The sequence below is a fragment of the Catharus ustulatus genome, chromosome 4 (assembly GCF_009819885.2).
Source record: "Catharus ustulatus isolate bCatUst1 chromosome 4, bCatUst1.pri.v2, whole genome shotgun sequence".
Taxonomy (NCBI): Eukaryota; Metazoa; Chordata; class Aves; order Passeriformes; family Turdidae; genus Catharus; species Catharus ustulatus.
In genome coordinates, this window is record NC_046224.1 from 35,823,142 (window position 1) to 35,842,445 (window position 19,304).

Here is a 19,304-nt window from a genome sequence, read left to right on the forward strand (position 1 = left end):
AATATACCATTAAATTACCTGTTACCATGAACATGAGAAGCACAAAATGCAAAGCTGTAGTGGAGCAAGGTTGGATCAATGACAGAACCATTTTCTGAATATTCAATCAGTTCATCGAGATAGCAGAGATGGCGGTGACAGCCTCGCACCCCGTAGCGAGCACAGTATTCATCCAACACGAAGACCTGACCTGGGCTAAACCAGCCCTGAAAGGTAAAAAAACACACAACATTTTGAGATTTATTTTCCCACTCTGGAAATCAGACAAAGAATAGAAACACAGATTTTTATGGCCATTACATAAACTTTCTATATTAGAATGATTTCCATCTGACTAATGCTGATGGCACGGGAAGCTAGATCCTACAATAGTCCACTTATTGAAAGGATTACATGTCAGGAAACTATTTGCAGTTGTGAGTTACCACTACTATGAAATGCACTGTTTACAAAATCATCCTAATACATCCAAAGTTATATATGTCATAACTTAAAATAAACTAACACTTCAAAATGATTAATTTTGTTTTAGTAATCAATCATAAGATACAAACTAGAATTTGGAAATGCTAAGGGACATTAACACAGACATTAAAACACAGTTTCTGGATGGTTAGTTCTCTGTGGCTGCAACTTTAATATTCTGACCACAATTCTGCCCTTTACTCATGTAACATGCATGCACTTCTAACAGTTTTAAAACAACTTTTACTAATAAAGAGATGCAAAGCTAGGTAGTTTGTTAAAAGCCATATGAGTAAGATGAGTAAGATTTGAGCTTAAATAATGATTAGATATTCTCAAGCTTATGGAGAATTTTCTCAGTCAGTATTGATGAGAACTGCTTAACCCTGACACAGACATGTGCAGAGTACAGACTCCTTCACACCACAAAAACAGTTCTTAAGTGAATCCATAAAAAATATAATTGAGTCTTGATGCAGAAATACAAGAAGAAGTAGCACAGTGAGCTTCCAAAAAGCATCATGGAGAAAAATAAACCTTGGAAAACTACAACTACTGCACAGCTGTTCTATGTAAGCATTTTTCTTTGTTCTTGTTTTGATTGTGATGATATTTCCCTCTCATCATCTCTCATCATTCCATCTCATCAAATAGTTAAGAGAGATTGAGAAATACCTAAACTCAAATATACAAAAAAAATTGGATTAGCAAAATGCTTTTGCAGACTCATGAATTTATAACATCAATACAGCAGCTGAAGACCAACATTTCCCTAATGCTTGTGAATACTTCTGCAAGATCAGATGTTTAGTATTTGTACAAAATATCAGCAAAAATACTACTGAACAATGCTTAAAAATATATTCAAATCAGTTAAAATAAAAATATCTAAAAGACTTGCTTGAGACTTGCTTGAGGAATTCCAGCTGTGTTATGTCCTCCCCAAACTCTTCAATTTAACATATTATCTGCAAACAAGAAACAACTCAAAGGTGTTTCATATTAAAAAAAAAAAAATTGCTTCTAATTAATTTCTTTGAAGTCAGAACAGCTTCAGCTGCTTCTAGAAAACACTTAGTTTTAGAACCCAGAACAGCACTCAGGATGTTAATCTAGTATTTGATCATGCTGCAATGCCTCATATAGCTTACACAGGTTTGATACAAAATATGGTATTCTATTGAAAGAAGAAAGAAAAGGAATTTTAACTGTATTTCTGCAATAATATGTATCCTAGCCCTAGATATAATCAACAGTGACTCAATATTCTCTCAATATGTTGGCATCGTCACTGATCTCTCCCTATATTTTTATGGAAAACATAACAAAATGTTGCATATCATTGCCTACCAGTACAAAAGTAAACTATTAAAATTTCTGCTCATTCTCATACAATATAATTGGCACAAGAACAAAAATTTTAAAGAACTTTTAAATTTGATTTCAGTCTCTCTTAAAAGATCTGTTTGTGTGGTCGTTTTTCATATAAATGTGTGATTTCCTTGCCCTTGTTCAATCCCATATCATTCGCAAGCCTCTCAAACACGTAACAACTATATCCTACAAAGTATTGGTATTAGATAACCACATTTTTTATTTTATAATTGAAAAAACCCAAAATTCCCCACCTCATCAATACTCTCCCTATACCAAGAAAAATGCAGAATTGAAGAAGTTGAGATTATATATTAATTTATTTAATTTTTTTAATAAGTCATATATGTGCTTACACTGTATTTGCTGAAATACGGGAAGAATTGTTTCTAAAAATTCATATGAAATGAGCTTTTAGAGAAAAGAAAAATCACACTTACATGTCCATGTATCCTATTGTTACCTTGACATTCCCAATTTTTTAAAAATAAAAGAAATGTAGTTAAATATGCAATTAAAAAATTATCACCCGTTGCACTTATTAAAAGCAGAATTTAAAAAAGAGTGGTAAGACACACATCTGCTTTATGGTTGCTATAGCACTGTACATTTCACCTAACCTCTTCTAAAAGTTCCTGATTCCAAGGTTATATTAAGTGTCTTACTATATTATTATTATTATAAAAAAAGAGTTTGACCCCAATGCACTGGTAGAAAGCTAACCATTTTCTCTTTGAGTGCCAATTACTTTGTACAGATGTACCTTCAGGCCTCTTTGATTCAGTGTGCAACCCACAGACAGAAAATGAGACCTTTAACTTTCCTACACATACGTATCTGGCAGTATTTTAAAAAGGAGGCAACTGTCATCAAATAATAATTTTTCCCCTTTTTAACAACTGCAAACAAACCTAAAATTCCAATTATTATCCTCTTTGTATTACAAGACTAGAAAGAACAATGGGGGAAAAAAGCAAAAATCCCCATTATCTTTTTTTGTTGCTGTTGGGACATTAAAGTGAAAAAAAAAATTATGTGCTATGAGGCATTTTAGATCCTTAGTGAGAGATCACTGTTTCAGGCAGGATATCAGGTGAAAAATAAAGCCTCAGGAAGTTATGAGGTCTGACCCATACAAACCTGGTTAATGAGTGTGTATAATCTGATGAACTTCCATAACATTGTTTCTAGTTTTCTTCCCTAATGAAAACAAAATCTGAAGCAGCCTCATCCTGAACTAGTTCACAAAGCACAGAACAGAAAATGATTGCATGAAAAGAAAACTGCAGCCAACATCTTACCTTTAGAGATGGTAATGACAGTATTCTTTGAATGTGAAAAACATTAATTTTGATACAGAGATCACATTCTATTTGCTTTTAATAATCATACACCCCTTTTTACTTGCAGTGCAAGTAATGTACTGTACATATTGCTTATGGGTCTGCCTCCCTTCTTTGCTGTTTTTCCTTCACACCGGAGTGGAATGAAGAATTACAAGACAGGTGAAAATGTCTGAGATGAGGCAACTATATTTGGACCTTAAAATGCCTGTACAGGTGTCAATAAATCCTACCACAGGAGTTCTTGCCACTGTCAAAACTTTCTGTTTTTATTCAAACCTCCCCAGAGGACATGATAAATTTCAGCTGATAAAATTGAAGACAGTTTGTGTCTCTTTGCTTTCTATTGAGCGGCACAGCAGCGGCTTGCAAGTATGTAATTTTCAAATTTAAAACCAATCGATTGGACCCTTTATTCCACCTCCAACTGCAGTTGTTGAATGAACAAGGAAGAAAGGACTACTTTATAACAACTATTTCTCACTTCTTTATATCTATCTTCCAGCCAGTACTCACCAAACAAGAATAGGAGTCATTCAATCTGTGATCCAAGGTCTGTCTCTGAAGCAGTCTAAAGAGGGAAGCATGGTCAAATTTGCAGGGATTAGCAGAAATAAACTCATCCATGCCATGTTTCTGGCCACGGTCTGTATCTGTTATACAAAGGAAAAATGTGCAGAACAATACAAGTGAATGTGTATTCAGACTTACAAACACCAGTGAACACATGGCATACAAATCTCAATATCTAAGCTTTCTTGAAAGTATCTCAAAGAAATAGCTCATACAGAGAGATACTTTCAGATGAATTATTATAGAATCTTGGTCTTTTAATCTGAAAATATTATTACTGAACTATTTTTCTATTATACCAATTTACAGAGTGTAACAGTGAAAAAAATTGCTACCAACTGGCAGGTGAACCAAAATTTACAAAGGCTGCCAGAAAAGACAATATAGCACATTAAAAAAGTATTAAAGCATTGTTTTCTGGTAGGCTCTGCAAATGTTTCAATTTAAAAACAATGTTATGAAGTAAAATAGAAAATTTGTAATTTCCTGGTTTAGTATGGTTAATCTTCCTAATTTTAGCAAAATAACCACAAAATACAGAAAAAAAAAAAAAAAGAAAAAATTAAAAGGACCTCAAACAGTTCTGTGCATTTATTTCTTCAGAAAAGAAAGAGCATCTTTACTGCAGTTCAAAGTACCACTTAAATAGAAATATTCATCATGGCTTGAAGCCTACTTCTCAAATGGCAAACTGGAGCAGAAATGAACACACTGGCTTGAGCTAGGTCATTTCCAGCCTTCTTTTTGTACTCGGCTTTTAATGAGACAAACCTTAATGTAGTAATGGCAAAGAGCTCCTTCAACCTTCCAGCAAAGTGTACTGAAAAAGGGAGCAGCATTTTTGTGTAGATACATTGAGAAAGCATACCATCCCAAATGGCACTTCAATCAAAGGCCCAAATTTATTGTTCTTCACAGATTGCATCTTTCAACGCCTTTAAACCCCGCGGGTTTATCAAAAGAGAAGCTCTAGTGATTGCTTTCATTAATGTTATGTTTTGTCAAAGTCTTCAATGTGAATTATCTATCTAGTATGGACAGAAAAAGCCTTACAGTGCCCAAAAGGACTAGTTATGTATTAGCACATTAGCTGTCTTGGATTCTATAGACTCTACTGGGGTGAACAGTCCTATCAACTTAAAAATTGACTTCCCCTTTCAATAGAGTCTTAGCTCTTTGTTCCTTTAAATTCAAACCTAGGTCTTTTTATATTTGTTACCAGAAAAGTGTAGATCTAAGTGTATCCTAAATGCAATTTTGAAAACCTGCATAGTAGAAATCTAAAATTTCTAAAGAAAGGACACAAAAGTTTATTGATTAAACCAAATTATAGAGTCAGGTTCATAATAAAACTCAATATTGATCTGCGGCATGATGCTAACATAATCAGTCACATTTAGAAATTTAGCCCCAGATCATATTGATCCATGTCAAGTCCAACTTTCAGCTGTATTTATGGATGGGAGAATTATTTAATTCAAGCTGAAGGATCTGCAACATCAAATCCAAGAAAGATGCAGAAACTAATTCATATCACTTGGCTTTGCATTGTCAAAGCAAGAGTCACATCCATGTGACAGATTTCACCAAGGTGGATGTAGCAAATAAACAGAATGACAATATGTCGATGGTGTAAGGTATGAGACCATCACCCCAGAATCAGCAGCATGTATTTTAAATGCTTGAAAGATCTGTAGCATATGTGATTACATAGATTAGCAATATTTCAATGAGCATTAGACCAGCCTATCATTAATGACAAACCTAGCTCATATTTTTGGCATAGGTACAGGAAATGCTGTCTCTTAATTAGTGAAATTTAACTGTATTTAAACACATTAATTCAAAGACAAACAACTGATATCAACACAACTACATTGCCAAAAGTACTGAACAACATATGAAGTTATCTATAGCTTCCAAAATGTCCAAATGTAGATAAAACTCTTTTCAAATCCATTATATGTAATGTGCAAGTGACTGATTTCAGCATTTCTTATAAGTATTTCTACTTACAAGAATATCAAGTTTATCATATACTATAATGTTTATAGACATAATAAGACAAATGACAAAAAGAGAAAAAGTACTAATATTTCTTTTTGCCATCATGTAGAAAATTATATAGAGCTGAATAATTCTTAAAATAACCTTTTGGTTTTTTCTCTGGTTAACCACACCAGTATAAAAGATGCCCCCATTTTAAGAGAGAAAGTGTAAGTACTGACAAGTAGTTCAAGTATTTTGAAATCAGGGGATTGGATGTTGCAAATGAAACAGATCCATACTGATAGAGTATCCAGAGGATCATCAGGAGTAAGGTAACCTATTGAACACAATACAGATTGTGAAAGCAGAATTTGCTATTACTTAATTTGGGCAAAATAAGCAGAAATATTGTTTTAAAAGTATAAATATTTGCTAAATTTAATTCTAAAAGAAAGATCCCTGACTGGTCATCTTTTTGAATGAATCAAGTAGTACAAATAATATTGTCAAACAGTAACAGAAAATCAGTTACCAAATATATTTAAGCAACAGAGAAACAACTAAAAACTTACCTTTGCCAGCTGTAGGCAAGCAGGAAATAACAGAAAAACATATCTAGAGTAATACATTACATTTTTATTTATTGCTATGACGTACATACAAGATAACTGGTAAATATTTTGCAACAAAAAGGAATTTTTAAAAATTTAAGAACTTGAGCAAAGATCATGAAGAATTCATAAATGATATATGACCATGACTAATAAAATAACTCAAGACTCTACTTTTAAAAATTGTTAGAGTGATTATGTTTTTAAAATTCTTACACAAATGAGCTTTAGCTGTTCTGTTCAAACAACATGCAAATGCAAAAGGCATATAAGGCGCCATATAGTCATACAGCTAAGAAAAGAAATACAAATACATTTTTCTTTACACTTTCTCAGTCATTCTTCAGGTGTTTTTTTAGATAAAGATAATATTTTGGGCAGAATAGCATTCTAAGTATGCCTTTTGCCAATTTTGCAAGAAACTTTAAATTTTAGTCCAGTTGCAAAGGCTATTAAAATCATCACATCCTCAGCGATTCAGCTCATAGAGAGTTGACTGAATTAAGACTACCAAGATGTTTATGGCACATTCTCAAATGGTTCTAGAATCCCTACACAACACCTCTGCCCTGTTCCAGCCCAGAAGCAAATAGACATTTCCTGCATCATCATCTCTGTGCTAGGGTGAGCTGCAGGTACTGGCCTTGCTGAGTGGTGACCCACTTCTTTTTGTGGCTCTCGGTAACATCTCTGCTCGATTTTAAGCATCTTGAAAGCAATTTGAACTACCTCAGACAAGCAGGAGAGAAGAGAAGGTAGAGGCAAGCAATCTAGTATTGTAGGGATTAAAAAGATTTAAAGGCTTAGACTAGTAGGGTAAGAGCTATGACTCTGTTCCAGAAGGGGCTGGAACTGGTTGGAAAAGACACTGGTAAGACATGCATTACATTCCTTCAAGTGCCACTCCAGACAGATGGTGACAGCTTGCATTGGGAACATTTTGACTCCTGATCATTGACCAGGACTCCAAAGGGCTACACAGGCCAAAGAGACAATCCATGACCCCAGAACTTTATAATTTAGGTATCAGGACATGAAATAACTTCTGCAGAGAAAGTGGCAGAGAACGAAAAAGCAGCTGGCCCATGTGCTGACTGTCAGGCTGGGGATAGCACAATGGCTGATTGCCAGGATTTTGTTGAAGGGCAGATTTCAAGATGATTGTATAGTTTTTACATGCTCCTGACAAGAACAGAAGAGAGCACACAGGTGACTTACTGGTTGCCTAAGGTGGTGGAGGCTGGTGTAAACATTTTCTTTCTAGAAGGGAGACAGGGATGGTTGGAGGCAAGCAGGAAATGGACATAAAAGGGAATGGGGAAACATGCAGGGAGGGTAGAGTTACTCCAGTCTTCCAAATTGCAAAAGGGGTATGGTGGACATAAAGCTGCAAAACCTGCTGAGGAAACTATGTTAAATGAAAAAATACCTTTCATTTGTTTGTTTTTAAAAATGCAATTAATTGAGAGAGATTTTCTCTGAACTCATGAGAGTGTAGGTTCAGAATTATGTTTGGCTTTGTATCTCTCATTAAGACATGACAATACTCTGGTGCTGCTTTTAACTCCTGTGTTATGAACAAGTGCTAACTCCTGTGTTATTAGCAGTGCTAAGCACTCCAGTAGCTTTTTCAATTGTATGAATATATCTCCTAATACATCGCTCATTAAGAAAGGGATCACTTCCTGAACCTTTATGTGATTCAAATAAATCCATTTTTCCTTGGGGTTTTGCCTGAAACATTAATGTCCTTGGGAAACTTCTGGCTATTCTACAATCATGCATCCTTAAAGACTCTGTTCTTTCATTCAACATGCTTATGCAGAACAGTGGAAGTGAAGGTCAGTCTCCTTTTCTTGATCGTTGCTGATATTAGCCTGTCTTCACTTTTGTTTTGGAGTCACCTAATACCACAAAACTGCAATACCAAGTTACTTAGAGATGAAAAAAATGACTAATATACATTTTAGAAGTAGGACAGGTACTACAGTAGTTTGATTCTGTTAAATACCACTTTCAGGTGCTTTTCATAACTGTCAAGAAAATTTCAGGATGAAAGTAGACATTTCATAAACACAATACAAAAACAACCACCAAAACATTTCTCCTCAAGCTGATTTTTTTCTACATCCTGCAGTTTAAAGATATTTAATTTTCTCCAAGTTATTGAAAGTTCTTTTAGAACATTTTATCAGGGCAAGTTGATTTTTCATCTTAGAGGATAAAGAAAATGGGGACAGACTTTCAAGGTTTGAATGCCATTAACTGACATTTGTTTCACAAAGCCCAAGCTGGTTTTCTGCTTTCTGTACGTGGAGATGGCATTGTATGATACACTGCAGAAACTAAAACAATGTGATCATCTATTGGCTGGAAATGATTAAATTATGCATTAATAGGAAAATAAAAATAGTAAAAGCAGCAATTGACAAATTATCTGGTCAAAACTGTATTTCCTAATACTAAAAATGTACCATAGTAAAGAAGATAAAAATTGGAAACTAATTTAATTAAATCTAACATATATGCCGTCTCTCAAGTACGTGGTATTATATCCTGATAAAAAATAAAAGACACTTAGCTTCATGCAAGCATTTTTCTATGGGAACGGAAAACTAACTTCTTGTGAAACTGAATCTATTTAAATATGACAAAAGGCCAGCTATAGAGTCTTCTTAGGAGTAAAACTATGCCTCAAGAAATTCAGTATATATTTAGAGGAAGTAGTACCCTTAGAAAATTAGATAAGGTAATATCTGAAAACCTGAGTTCTTGAAGTTTCTTACAAACTGAATAATTTGATTATGCCCATTTCTACCTCAAAAGACAGAATAAAAAATAATTCCTCATGTAGACAGAGCCGGGGTATTATAAAAATCAGTCAAACAATGGTTATAAATACGACATTAAATTAAATTTCACAAGTTACTCCATTGCAAAGAAATTTATGAATTATTATGTTATGAATTATTTTGTAAATTATTAGAAGGTATCAACATTGAAATATATTAAACCCAAAGGAAAATAATAATTTAAACATGGATTTTTGATTTATATACAGTTCAGTCATATGAGTTTGTGCAAGTAGATACATAAGCATGACTGAAAAATACATGCTATTTTAGGTTTTTGAGCTTCCCCTAAAATATCTTTAAAATAATCCATACTTTTTCTATGGTTTCCACCTAAGAACTGTAGTCCCTCTAAAACAATATCTAAAATAACATCAAGATGTGATAATTGCTATTTAATTCTTTAAGATTGTCAGAAATTTTATTTCTGACAACACAATTTCAGTATAACCAAACTTGTGATTGCTTTTTGTACCTTTTTCTTTCTGTAATTTTCATTGCCCCGTGGTCAGAGTTTTCTATTGCTTTCACTTCCAGGTAAACACCATTTCCAAAACCAGGGGCTGGTCCTTGGCTACTGCTGTCAGTGGTCACTTCTTTTATACTTTCTAATTGATGGACAGGAAGTAGGGAAATAAGCAGAAACACAGTGCACTCCACCATCCAGCACAAATCCAGGGAATTGGGAGGAGTGGAGCAGAAGCACTTCTTGGTTTTTGCCCCATCTTTGCTTTTGCAATGCTACTTCCATCCTACGTCACCTTAATAATGAAGATTACAGTAATTTCACAACTATAAGGCGCACCCTTTTGACTAAAATTTTCCCCCGAAACCGGAAGTGCGCCTTATAGTCCAGTGCGCCATATCTGATGTACAAAGTTGCGACATTTGCCACCCCGGAAGTGCGAGCCCACAACAGTCCCCAGCCGAGCAGAGCCCACCTGGCGGCGGTATCAGGCCAGCGCCGGGCCAGGGCGAGCCCGGCGGCATCAGGGCAGCAGCTGCGAGGGGGAGGGAAAGGGTGGAGGCGCAGCCTGGGCCGGGGGGAAAGCCGCCAGCATCGGGGCAGTGGCGGCGTGGGGCGAGTCTGCCGGCATCAGGTCACCCGAAGTGCCAGGGAACACCGGAGCAGCACTGCACGGAGCAGTGGTGGGCATGCCCCGGCCCCAGGGACACTCCACGGAGCAGCAGCGGACATAGCCCGGCCCCGCCGGATACAGGCGGGTCCGGGGGCCAATGGCTGCCGGGTTGGGGCAGGGCCTCGGCCAGCAACCACACAGGGAGAGGTGGGAACGAGCCTCACTGAAAAAAAAATGTGCACCTTATAGTCCGGTGCGCCTTATATGATCTACAAAGTTGCGAAGTTTGCCGACTCCCGGTGATGCGCCTTATAGTCCGGTGCGCCTTGTGGTCGTGAAATTACTGTACTTCACAAAGTGTTTCAGATTAATTCCCTACCAAATTGTTTCAGATGAAAAACAGGTGACAGTGCTTTTGTGAGATTAAACTTTTTTGAATGATCTCAACATCGACATTGAGAGCTCCTCAGGATTTTAGACAAACATTGCTAAGTTTAACAAGCAGATTTATGGTTTTCTAAAAGCAAACTTATGTGAGATTACAGGATGAATAGAAGGTCGTGAGACTGAGTGATAGCAGGACTGAGGGAGGAGAAAGGGTTTGAGTCAACCTGCTACAGACTTCAGACACTAAACCAAGTTTAGTCTAAAATATGTTTCCCTTCTATCACTACACATTACGGTTATATGATAATGACGAATTATTGTAAAATAATCATATGATGTTCCACAAATTTGATGGTTACTATGAAAGGTCCTTGGGTTACACTCAGCTTCCATAGTGACATCAAAAAAACCTATTATATATGCTTCCTTTGTGCAGATATCTACATGACATGCTTTTAAAGAGATAATACCAAGATTTAAAATATGTTTAATATATGGTATCTACCTTCATTTCTCTGAAACGACACTTTCCTCAAAGAAAGGTGATGAAAATTTAAACCTCAATAATTTTTAGAATTTTTTATATGAAATTTAATATTACACTATGTGCCAAAAGAAAATCCAGGAGCCCATCTTTTGCGTTTCAACTCACAATGTGTTGCCTGCATAGCAATTTTTTGGTAACTAATACATACAATGTATGATAAAGCTGACCTAAATCTATAAAAATTCTGAGAATAGATTGATGCTTTTCTATTCAACACTACACTGGCTGGCTAATGAAAAATATAATGCAAACCAAACACCGTCTCCATGGTAATATATGGGTCAATTGTAAGGAATATGAAGCTAATTGCTGTATTTTCATGGATTATAATAAAAATAATGACCTGCAAGTCAGGATTTCCCTTGTTATTAATAATAATCTGAGTTAAAGAGCTTCTGGCTGACAATGAACTGCTAGGCACATTTGCCTAGTGAATAAGTTCTGCTTAATTAAACTTCATTGAGTGATCTGCTACATATTTTACCAGCTAAAACCAAAACCAAAGCCACAAAAGAAAAGAAAAGCCAACTCACAGAGTGGGGATATATCTGTGTTGGCATTGCCTCCTTTAAGATTCATCTTCTGAGCTTGACTTGCAGGAACAGGCTTGTAAGATTGACCTGTGGCTCTGTACATAGCTTGAACCCAGAGTATTCTATCCTGCTCATCGTCACTGGCAAATATCACGGTATCGCCTTCTTTAACAGCGTTGAAAAACATTCGTCCACCCTGAAGACCTGAAGCAGTAAATAAGAAGGTAATCTTAATAAATACAAGTTACTTCTAAACCACCATCAATGTTTAATACATTACTGGTTTTACTCAGAGTATGTGTGTGTGTGGAGGGGTGTATTAAAACATTTTATAGGTGTTTATGACCTAGAAATAAGATAAGTCTAGAGCTATACAGATCAAATGGTAATACATAGAGGCAACATAAGTAGAATAAATACAGAAATCACAGGAGAAAATATTTACATGACTTCACCTTAAATTCAGCTCCAACTTATTTCTTATTCAACTTATCTCTGTCATTCCGCATTTCTAAAACATATTCTCCTTCCTGGTATTATTTTAGTAGCTGAAAATTCCTGTCAACTTTAAGTGTTATTGAACAGAGACAGCTACATATCCTTTATCAGTGCTGTTCTTCCTTAGTCCTTTTTCTCATTCCAGTGTTTGTTTTTTTCTGAGAACACGTAAGGAGAAAAGGACACAGTAGTCAACATGGCTGTACTAGGGATTTCTTTATGACAGAATTGTTTCCGTTTCCCAAATGCCTTCTGAGCATTGTTTGCTTTCTCAATTATTCTAAACATTGACACAACATTTTTCAAAGTTCAATCTTTAATGTCTCAGAAGTCTCCTAATTTTGTAACCCTCCACTGCATGGGTAGAATTGTTTTTCTCTGCATGTGATTTCCCTCTTCCATTTTAATATTACTTGGAGAGATTAACTTGTAGAGATTTTTCTGATCTCTCCAAATTTATTTTTGAGTTCTGTAAGTAACTTGTCTTTCACAGGCATTGTCATAATTTATCTTCTTTTCTAAATTGTTTATGAATATACTTCATAATATACTGTGACATGTCATCACCACCAAAAAGAGAAAAAGGAAAGACTGATTAAAATTCACAAATTTTTCCTTGTATTATATGTGGTCTTACAACGTTTCAGGAAACTTAAGTGTAAAGTTTATTTTTCATTAGTCTTACAACAAGCTTCTTTCTAAAAGCATGATTTTCCACACCAGAATGGCGTAGTGGAATAATTGCCAAACAATCTTGGGATTTTTTGCTGCCAAAGAACCTTGGGAGTTTTTGCTATTAGATGAAAATAAGCAAATTGAAATAGCTATTTTACACAAATATATTGTACTTCAGTATCTTACTTCAAAATCATGAAGAGTACCTGTGTGAGGAGCTGTGTAATCCACAGTGTATCCTTCCAGCTGCATCAGTTCCTGAGGCTCAGACTTCTTTTCTCTGTAACTGCACATTGCAAATGTGTATTGGCTAACCTGAATAAGAAAGGACTTCTTAATTACTGAATTGCATTTCACAATTGGTTTAAATTAGCTTTCATTTGCACTGAATAAATAAATCCCCCTTTTTTCCCCCTTTCTAGAAATATTTACAGTGTAAAATTTCTCCTCCTTTCCCCTTTCTGCCAAAATGAATAAACAAAAAACTGCAAACAAAATAACCCATAAACACACCTCTCTGCAGTTTCCTGAAATACATTTTGGGCTGATGTTTTACAAAAAAGTGAAGGGAAGCCATTTATATTCTGGTAGGGAAAATAGTTAGTATTGTGGTACTGACCAAATTACTCAGTATACTGTACAAAGAAAAAAGAGCTATATTCCAAGAAACTGAGAAAACAAGAACTTTTATGTATAGAAGTACTGTTTGCAGAAGGAATGGCACAATTACCATGAAACAGGAAAAAAGCAACATATAATCTGGCCAATTCTAGTTAATGATGGCAAGCATCAGAACTTTCAGTTTGATTTTATAGTCTAATTTCTGTACCTTTTGCATCTGTGTTCTCACCCACTCTTGCACTGCTTGGCTCACTAGATAATGTACTGTGCAGGCCAAGCTGCTTGCAGCTGGGATGGACATTACTTACTTATCATCAAGTACAATTATCAAAAAACATATAAAGCAATAAGAAGAGAATGTGTCTCCAGGTGGTTTTTGACTCTGTAGACAGAACAGAAAATTATAAAGATAGGAGAGGAAAAGCTGACTGAAAAAATGAATGAAAAAGAAAGAAATGTAGTATCTAGGAGGAGAAAAGTAATCACTGAAACAAAACTGAGGTGTTCCCAGCTTTACATGAAGAGTTGGGGAGGATTATAGAAGATGGCCCAAAGAAAGAGCATGTGAACCTGTGAACACTTGAAACTAAAGGGAACTGAATGTATATGCACCTCTGAAACTCTCATCTCCAAGGACTGTAGGATACCTGGCCGACTTGTGTTCAACTATGGCTAAAATTATGCTAGGATGTACAGATAGGTAATGAGCTCATTTGATATATAATGGATCATTTTAATTTTAACTGCCGGCTGCACAGCTAACTTACCTAAATTTGTTGTTTTAGCTACAACTTCAGGAATGATCCTTTTTGAAATTAAATTTGGGCATCTGATTTCAGCTTCATTAATATATTTGCTGGTGCTGTACTTTTACTCCTTGTTTTTGAAAATAAGGATGGAATGTGTGATTATTATCTGGGTAATGCTCCAAAAATAGTTCATTATTTTATGTATTGAGGCTTTTTTTTTTGCCATCTATGTAGTCTCTATTTGTATGTATGCAGTGCATGGTGACTGATCATCCCCTGTCACAGCCTGTCCAAGCAAAAGGAACAGGTGTAACAGCTTTCTCTGTGCCCATCGGGCCTCAAATGCCAAAGTGATATCTCCAGAACCACTGCAGGAGTCTACAGGGGAGAGAAACTAAGCATAGCTCTACTAGTTTTAGTTATTTCATTAGTTAAGCAAAGAGAGTTTTACAGGAGAGAAGAATTTGAGAGATACTGTCAGGCAACTGAAACTGAGAGTCAGCTTTCCACATCAGATTTGGTATATTTGCTTAAATAGGCACACCAAGACCACATTAAATATACATAAACACAAAAGACAATCTAGTCCACCCCAAAATTCAAATTTTCAGGCCAGAAAGGGAGAGAACTGCTGGCTAGTCACACAACTCTAAATCCTTTGCAATTAGCATTATATTTAATGAGAGCTTCCTCCTTTTCTTTTCTTTGTAAATTGACACTGCAATTTTAATTTTTGATACTTGGCACTGTAGTAAAAACATTTTTCAGTTCATTCATTTTGGTTGAATGAAATAAGCTGGCAAGGACCCCCATTAATCTCTCACATTTTCATGTTAACAATTCCACATAACCACACTATATAGGCAATCTGAGCCGTCAAAAGGGGAGCTAGCAAACACCAATCATGCAGATGCATAGGATACCCATATTTTTCAGATTTCTTCAGCCACTGAATGCTTTTGAAGATAAACTTGTGTAAGATCTTGGCTATGTATCTTTATTAATTTTTAACCTTACCACTATTAAAAGACAGACATTATAATGCTGCTATTTTATTTTATTGTAAATGTGTTCTCTTATTTTAAAGGAACAATCAGTCATGATCAGTGACTTCATCTTTTTGTTGAAAATGAGACATTTTGAAGTTTCTTCACCAAAAAAAGCAGATAGAAAAATTCTGGAAAATTTTGCTGGGGAAAAAAAGTCCAAACAAAATAACGAAATAAAGAACTTGCCTCATTTATTTACACTTGAAGTCTCTCAAACTCTTTTCCTTAAGTTCATCAGTGGCTTCTCTCACTCACTACAAAGAGAATCACTATCATAGTCTGAAATAACACTTTTAAACATAGATCTGTGACTGGGTTTAAGTGTATGATTAGTAGTAAATGGAGCTGTAATGAGTTTTGCCTAAGAATTCAGTAAATTAGCATAAATACTTTGTAGAATAATGATTACTTAAAAGTCAGGACTATGTACAACACATTCTCAAACAAAAACAACATCAGTTTGTCCTCTTGAAAGGTAATCTTGACAGAATAAAAGACAATCCTCTGTACAACTGCATTTACTTGAATTTTGTTATTTCCCAGATGTCCAAACACCTGACCACCAGCTGTTCTACCTGTTTTGTAACAAGGGAGAAAAACCAACAACTTATGACAGACAGATAGGTACAGAAATGTGACTGTGACTTATGAGGAATGTCACTAAGGGATGTCCCCACGGGGCACAAAGACTCTGTTTAATGTGCTGGGAGGAAGTGTTACTGCACATCTGGCTGATTCTGTGCTGTCTGCTATATCACCAGGCAGCCACTCCAGGAGTTCAGCAGGAAGAATTAGCCTGCGTGGCTTGTGTGTTTAGAAAAAAATTACCCATGAAACAAATTACTGACTTTTTAAACATTTGACCAGATGAAATTAAAACAGCAGAAGTGGATCTGCATTGCAATTACTGGAGGAAGATATCAGACACTAAATGAAGTAAAACACATCAGGTCCAGCCAATGGTTTTACCAACCATGTCACTTCCCTGTCTTTTTCTGATTTCAAATTAATAACCTTTTAGAGAAGTGACTGGATACTAAAGGATAGAAATCAAATAAACTGAAGAGATTAAAATTTCCAGATACTGTAACCTTTCTATAACATCGATCTGTTCTTTCAGAAACCACTAACAACTTGTAATAGGTACAGCAATAACGAAGGTGCACATTACTCCCATCACACTCTGAAAAAATCAACATCATTCCTCTAATGTCACAACTGAGTTAAATTTTCAAAGTGTGTGTGTAAACCATACTGGTAGCCTCTGTTCTATCACTGGATTTCATCTCCTCGATATTTTCCCACTCTAAGCTAGAAGTTAATCTATAGAGAAAAACTTGTCAATATGTCAATAATATATCAATACAACAGACTGGTTCATTACTGAATGTTTATTTCACATGTATTGACTTCAGCTTATTGCCAGTGAATGTATCACAGCAGGACTATATAAATGAGCCAGAGCTGTCTGGACAGTAAATATTGATTTAACACTGTATTTTTTATATAGCTTTACTGAATTGATAGCTGTTTTAAAATGAAATAGATGACTAAATCCCATCACAGTAGGAAAATTCCTGTAATATTCTCCTCCAGTATTTCAATTTCAGCATAGAGAGCAGAAAATAGTTAAAATTAACTTGACTGGAATAAACTGTACTCCCAGATGATGGTTCTGTACTGCATGCACATAAAGACTATGTACATCTCTTAGATGTACAATTTAAAACTCAGATGACACCTGTGGCTTAGAGGAAAAGAACAAGTTCATTCTTTCTGTGAAAAGAGTGACAAGTAGGATGAGTGTTAAAGAAAAGAGTGAAGGACAAGGGAGCATGTAGTCTTACTGAAATTATTTTCTGTTCACAGCTATGCCTTGACAGCTATCCTATATAGAGATCTTCCCAACAAATATTAATAGTCACAAAATATCCTCATCTCTTCACAAATGACCTTGGTAAAATCAGAAATGAATTCTACAGACTTTACAGAATCTCCTTCAAGTACTCTTGGCTTTTTATATTAGTAAAGAACTTGTCCAGGGTTGTTTTTTTTTTTTTTTTTTAACAACCATATGATTTTAATCACTTAGGAGTAGGAGGAGACCAGGTAAGTGTAACTGACAGAGTGATAAAGAAATCAGGCTTTCTGTAAAGTAGTTTTAGAAGATTTTGTTCTTAAAAAAGCCTCATTAACAGGCTTCAACCTTTGTATGATAGTTATGTAGACTCAGACTTCAAGAGTTTTCTGTCAATAAAACAAAGAAGACAGAACAGCATTCTCTGAACTTACTATGAAGAATATTGAATGCAATCGGAAGACAAATACTAATAGAAAACAATGATTTATTTTTTTTACAAAGACTACCTAAAATCTTTAATTCCTCTGTTTTGACCACTCAAAATCTACTATTCTATTTATCTCAAGTCAATATTACCATTCACTAGCATGTGAATATACTAACAGTTCTGGGTTTGGACAAAAAGTTATAAAATATGAGCCTAGCACATTTTTGTGGCCAAGAACAACTACTGCACCATATTTTCTACAACAATTATATAATTTTACCCAATTTAATTTTGCAAGGAAGAAAAAAAAAAGCATTACTTAAAAAAATCATGAAAAGTTCTTAATGTTAGTATTGTTGCTTTAATTTCAAAGGCAGGAAATATTTATTGAGTAAGAATATATTAAACAGTAAGCACAATCCATTTTGAGAAATATGACTTTATTTTAAATTGAGTGCTAATAAAAAGCAGTCATCAGGTCACAAGGTCCTAAAAATTTCATCCAGAAGTTTCTAGATTTTAGTTGAAACATTTCTCAGTGCAGGGACCCATTTATATATATCTGGAAAACTTGGTAACACTTTTGCTTAATAGGTATATAAATTAAAAAAAAAAATAAGCTGGATGTCTCTGTGCTGCAAGAAGCTTGGAGTAGTACTGCATGTGTTGCCTGAAGATACTGATTTACAAACTACTCCAGAAATCATACATAATTTATAGTTCAAGATTTATTTTATTGAAATTTCATGGCTGGCTACTAACCTGAACAAGGACAAAGTAGCGTTTTTTCCACCGCTTCCAAACCTTCTGTCCTAGAGCATACAAGTACCTGCAAGGGAAATAATAAAGGGAGTGGTTTTCCATTAATAAGAAGCACGACATTAGGATGACCAAACACAAATTTACTCAGTCTACTGAGCTGCTTCTTCAGTGTTGTCATATGTACAAAGTGATTTTTCTTCTACTTACTCATATCATAAAAATGTAAAGAGGCATTCTTTTTTACTCAAAACAAGACAAAAATCAGAAACAAATGATCTCATGTTTGTGAAGATAAACCCCCTTATCACTTTTTATTTCACCAATTTTATCTGAAAAGTAGAAAAAGTAGCTTAAAGTAGAACACTTTTGACTACACCAAAATACTAAATGTTAGAAAAGTCGACGTTCGCAACAGTTTTTATTCCACTTGCTAGTGTTTATTTAGTCTGTGAGAAGTCAGTCCCAGAGATAGTGTGATAAAATTCTCACAAAACATGTCAGCAGACACACAAGATTAAATTTTTTTTCAGACTAAAGTACAATCTAATTTCCCAAACAGAAGCACTTCACTATAAAGGCTCTTAGATTACAAAAACTCCTTGTCACTTTAACAATTTCCAGGCTTTGAATCAGAGGAAATAATCAGGACAATCAACCAGTGAGATGAGAAAACCACAGATGCTGATATGGTTCGGTGGTAGAGAGAGCACAATCATTACCCAAGAATTTGCAGTGAATTTTCTGGCATTATAGTGACATTTTTTTCTGTCACTCTGGTCATGTTGCACTGTTGCTAACAAAGACAGCAAGAAGAAAAGGATGAGTTGTGAGATTGTGAGCAAGAGCCCATGAGTGGTAAGGATCTGCTGCTTAAAAATTGACTGGAGAGCAAAATATTATGTGTGAGAT

At 35.2% G+C, this 19,304-nt stretch overlaps 1 protein-coding gene across 8 annotated transcripts in view; it reads right to left on the reverse strand.

Annotated features, from left to right (window-relative positions):
• CADPS2 (calcium dependent secretion activator 2) overlaps nucleotides 1-19,304 on the reverse strand; it is a 292,254-nt gene that overhangs the window by 90,678 nt on the left and 182,272 nt on the right. For 4 of the 8 annotated variants that reach the window (XM_033057245.2, XM_033057246.2, XM_033057243.2 and 1 more), the window contains exons 9-14: nucleotides 18,396-18,462; nucleotides 13,133-13,241; nucleotides 11,754-11,957; nucleotides 6,317-6,325; nucleotides 3,699-3,835; nucleotides 19-206 (exon numbers count right to left, since the gene is read on the reverse strand). In XM_033057245.2, the coding sequence (XP_032913136.1) occupies nucleotides 19-206; nucleotides 3,699-3,835; nucleotides 6,317-6,325; nucleotides 11,754-11,957; nucleotides 13,133-13,241; nucleotides 18,396-18,462 (714 nt within the window). The remainder of the gene's footprint in view (nucleotides 1-18; nucleotides 207-3,698; nucleotides 3,836-6,316; nucleotides 6,326-11,753; nucleotides 11,958-13,132; nucleotides 13,242-18,395; nucleotides 18,463-19,304) is intronic. The other 4 variants (XM_033057248.2, XM_033057247.2, XM_033057244.2 and 1 more) reach the window with 1 other exon arrangement.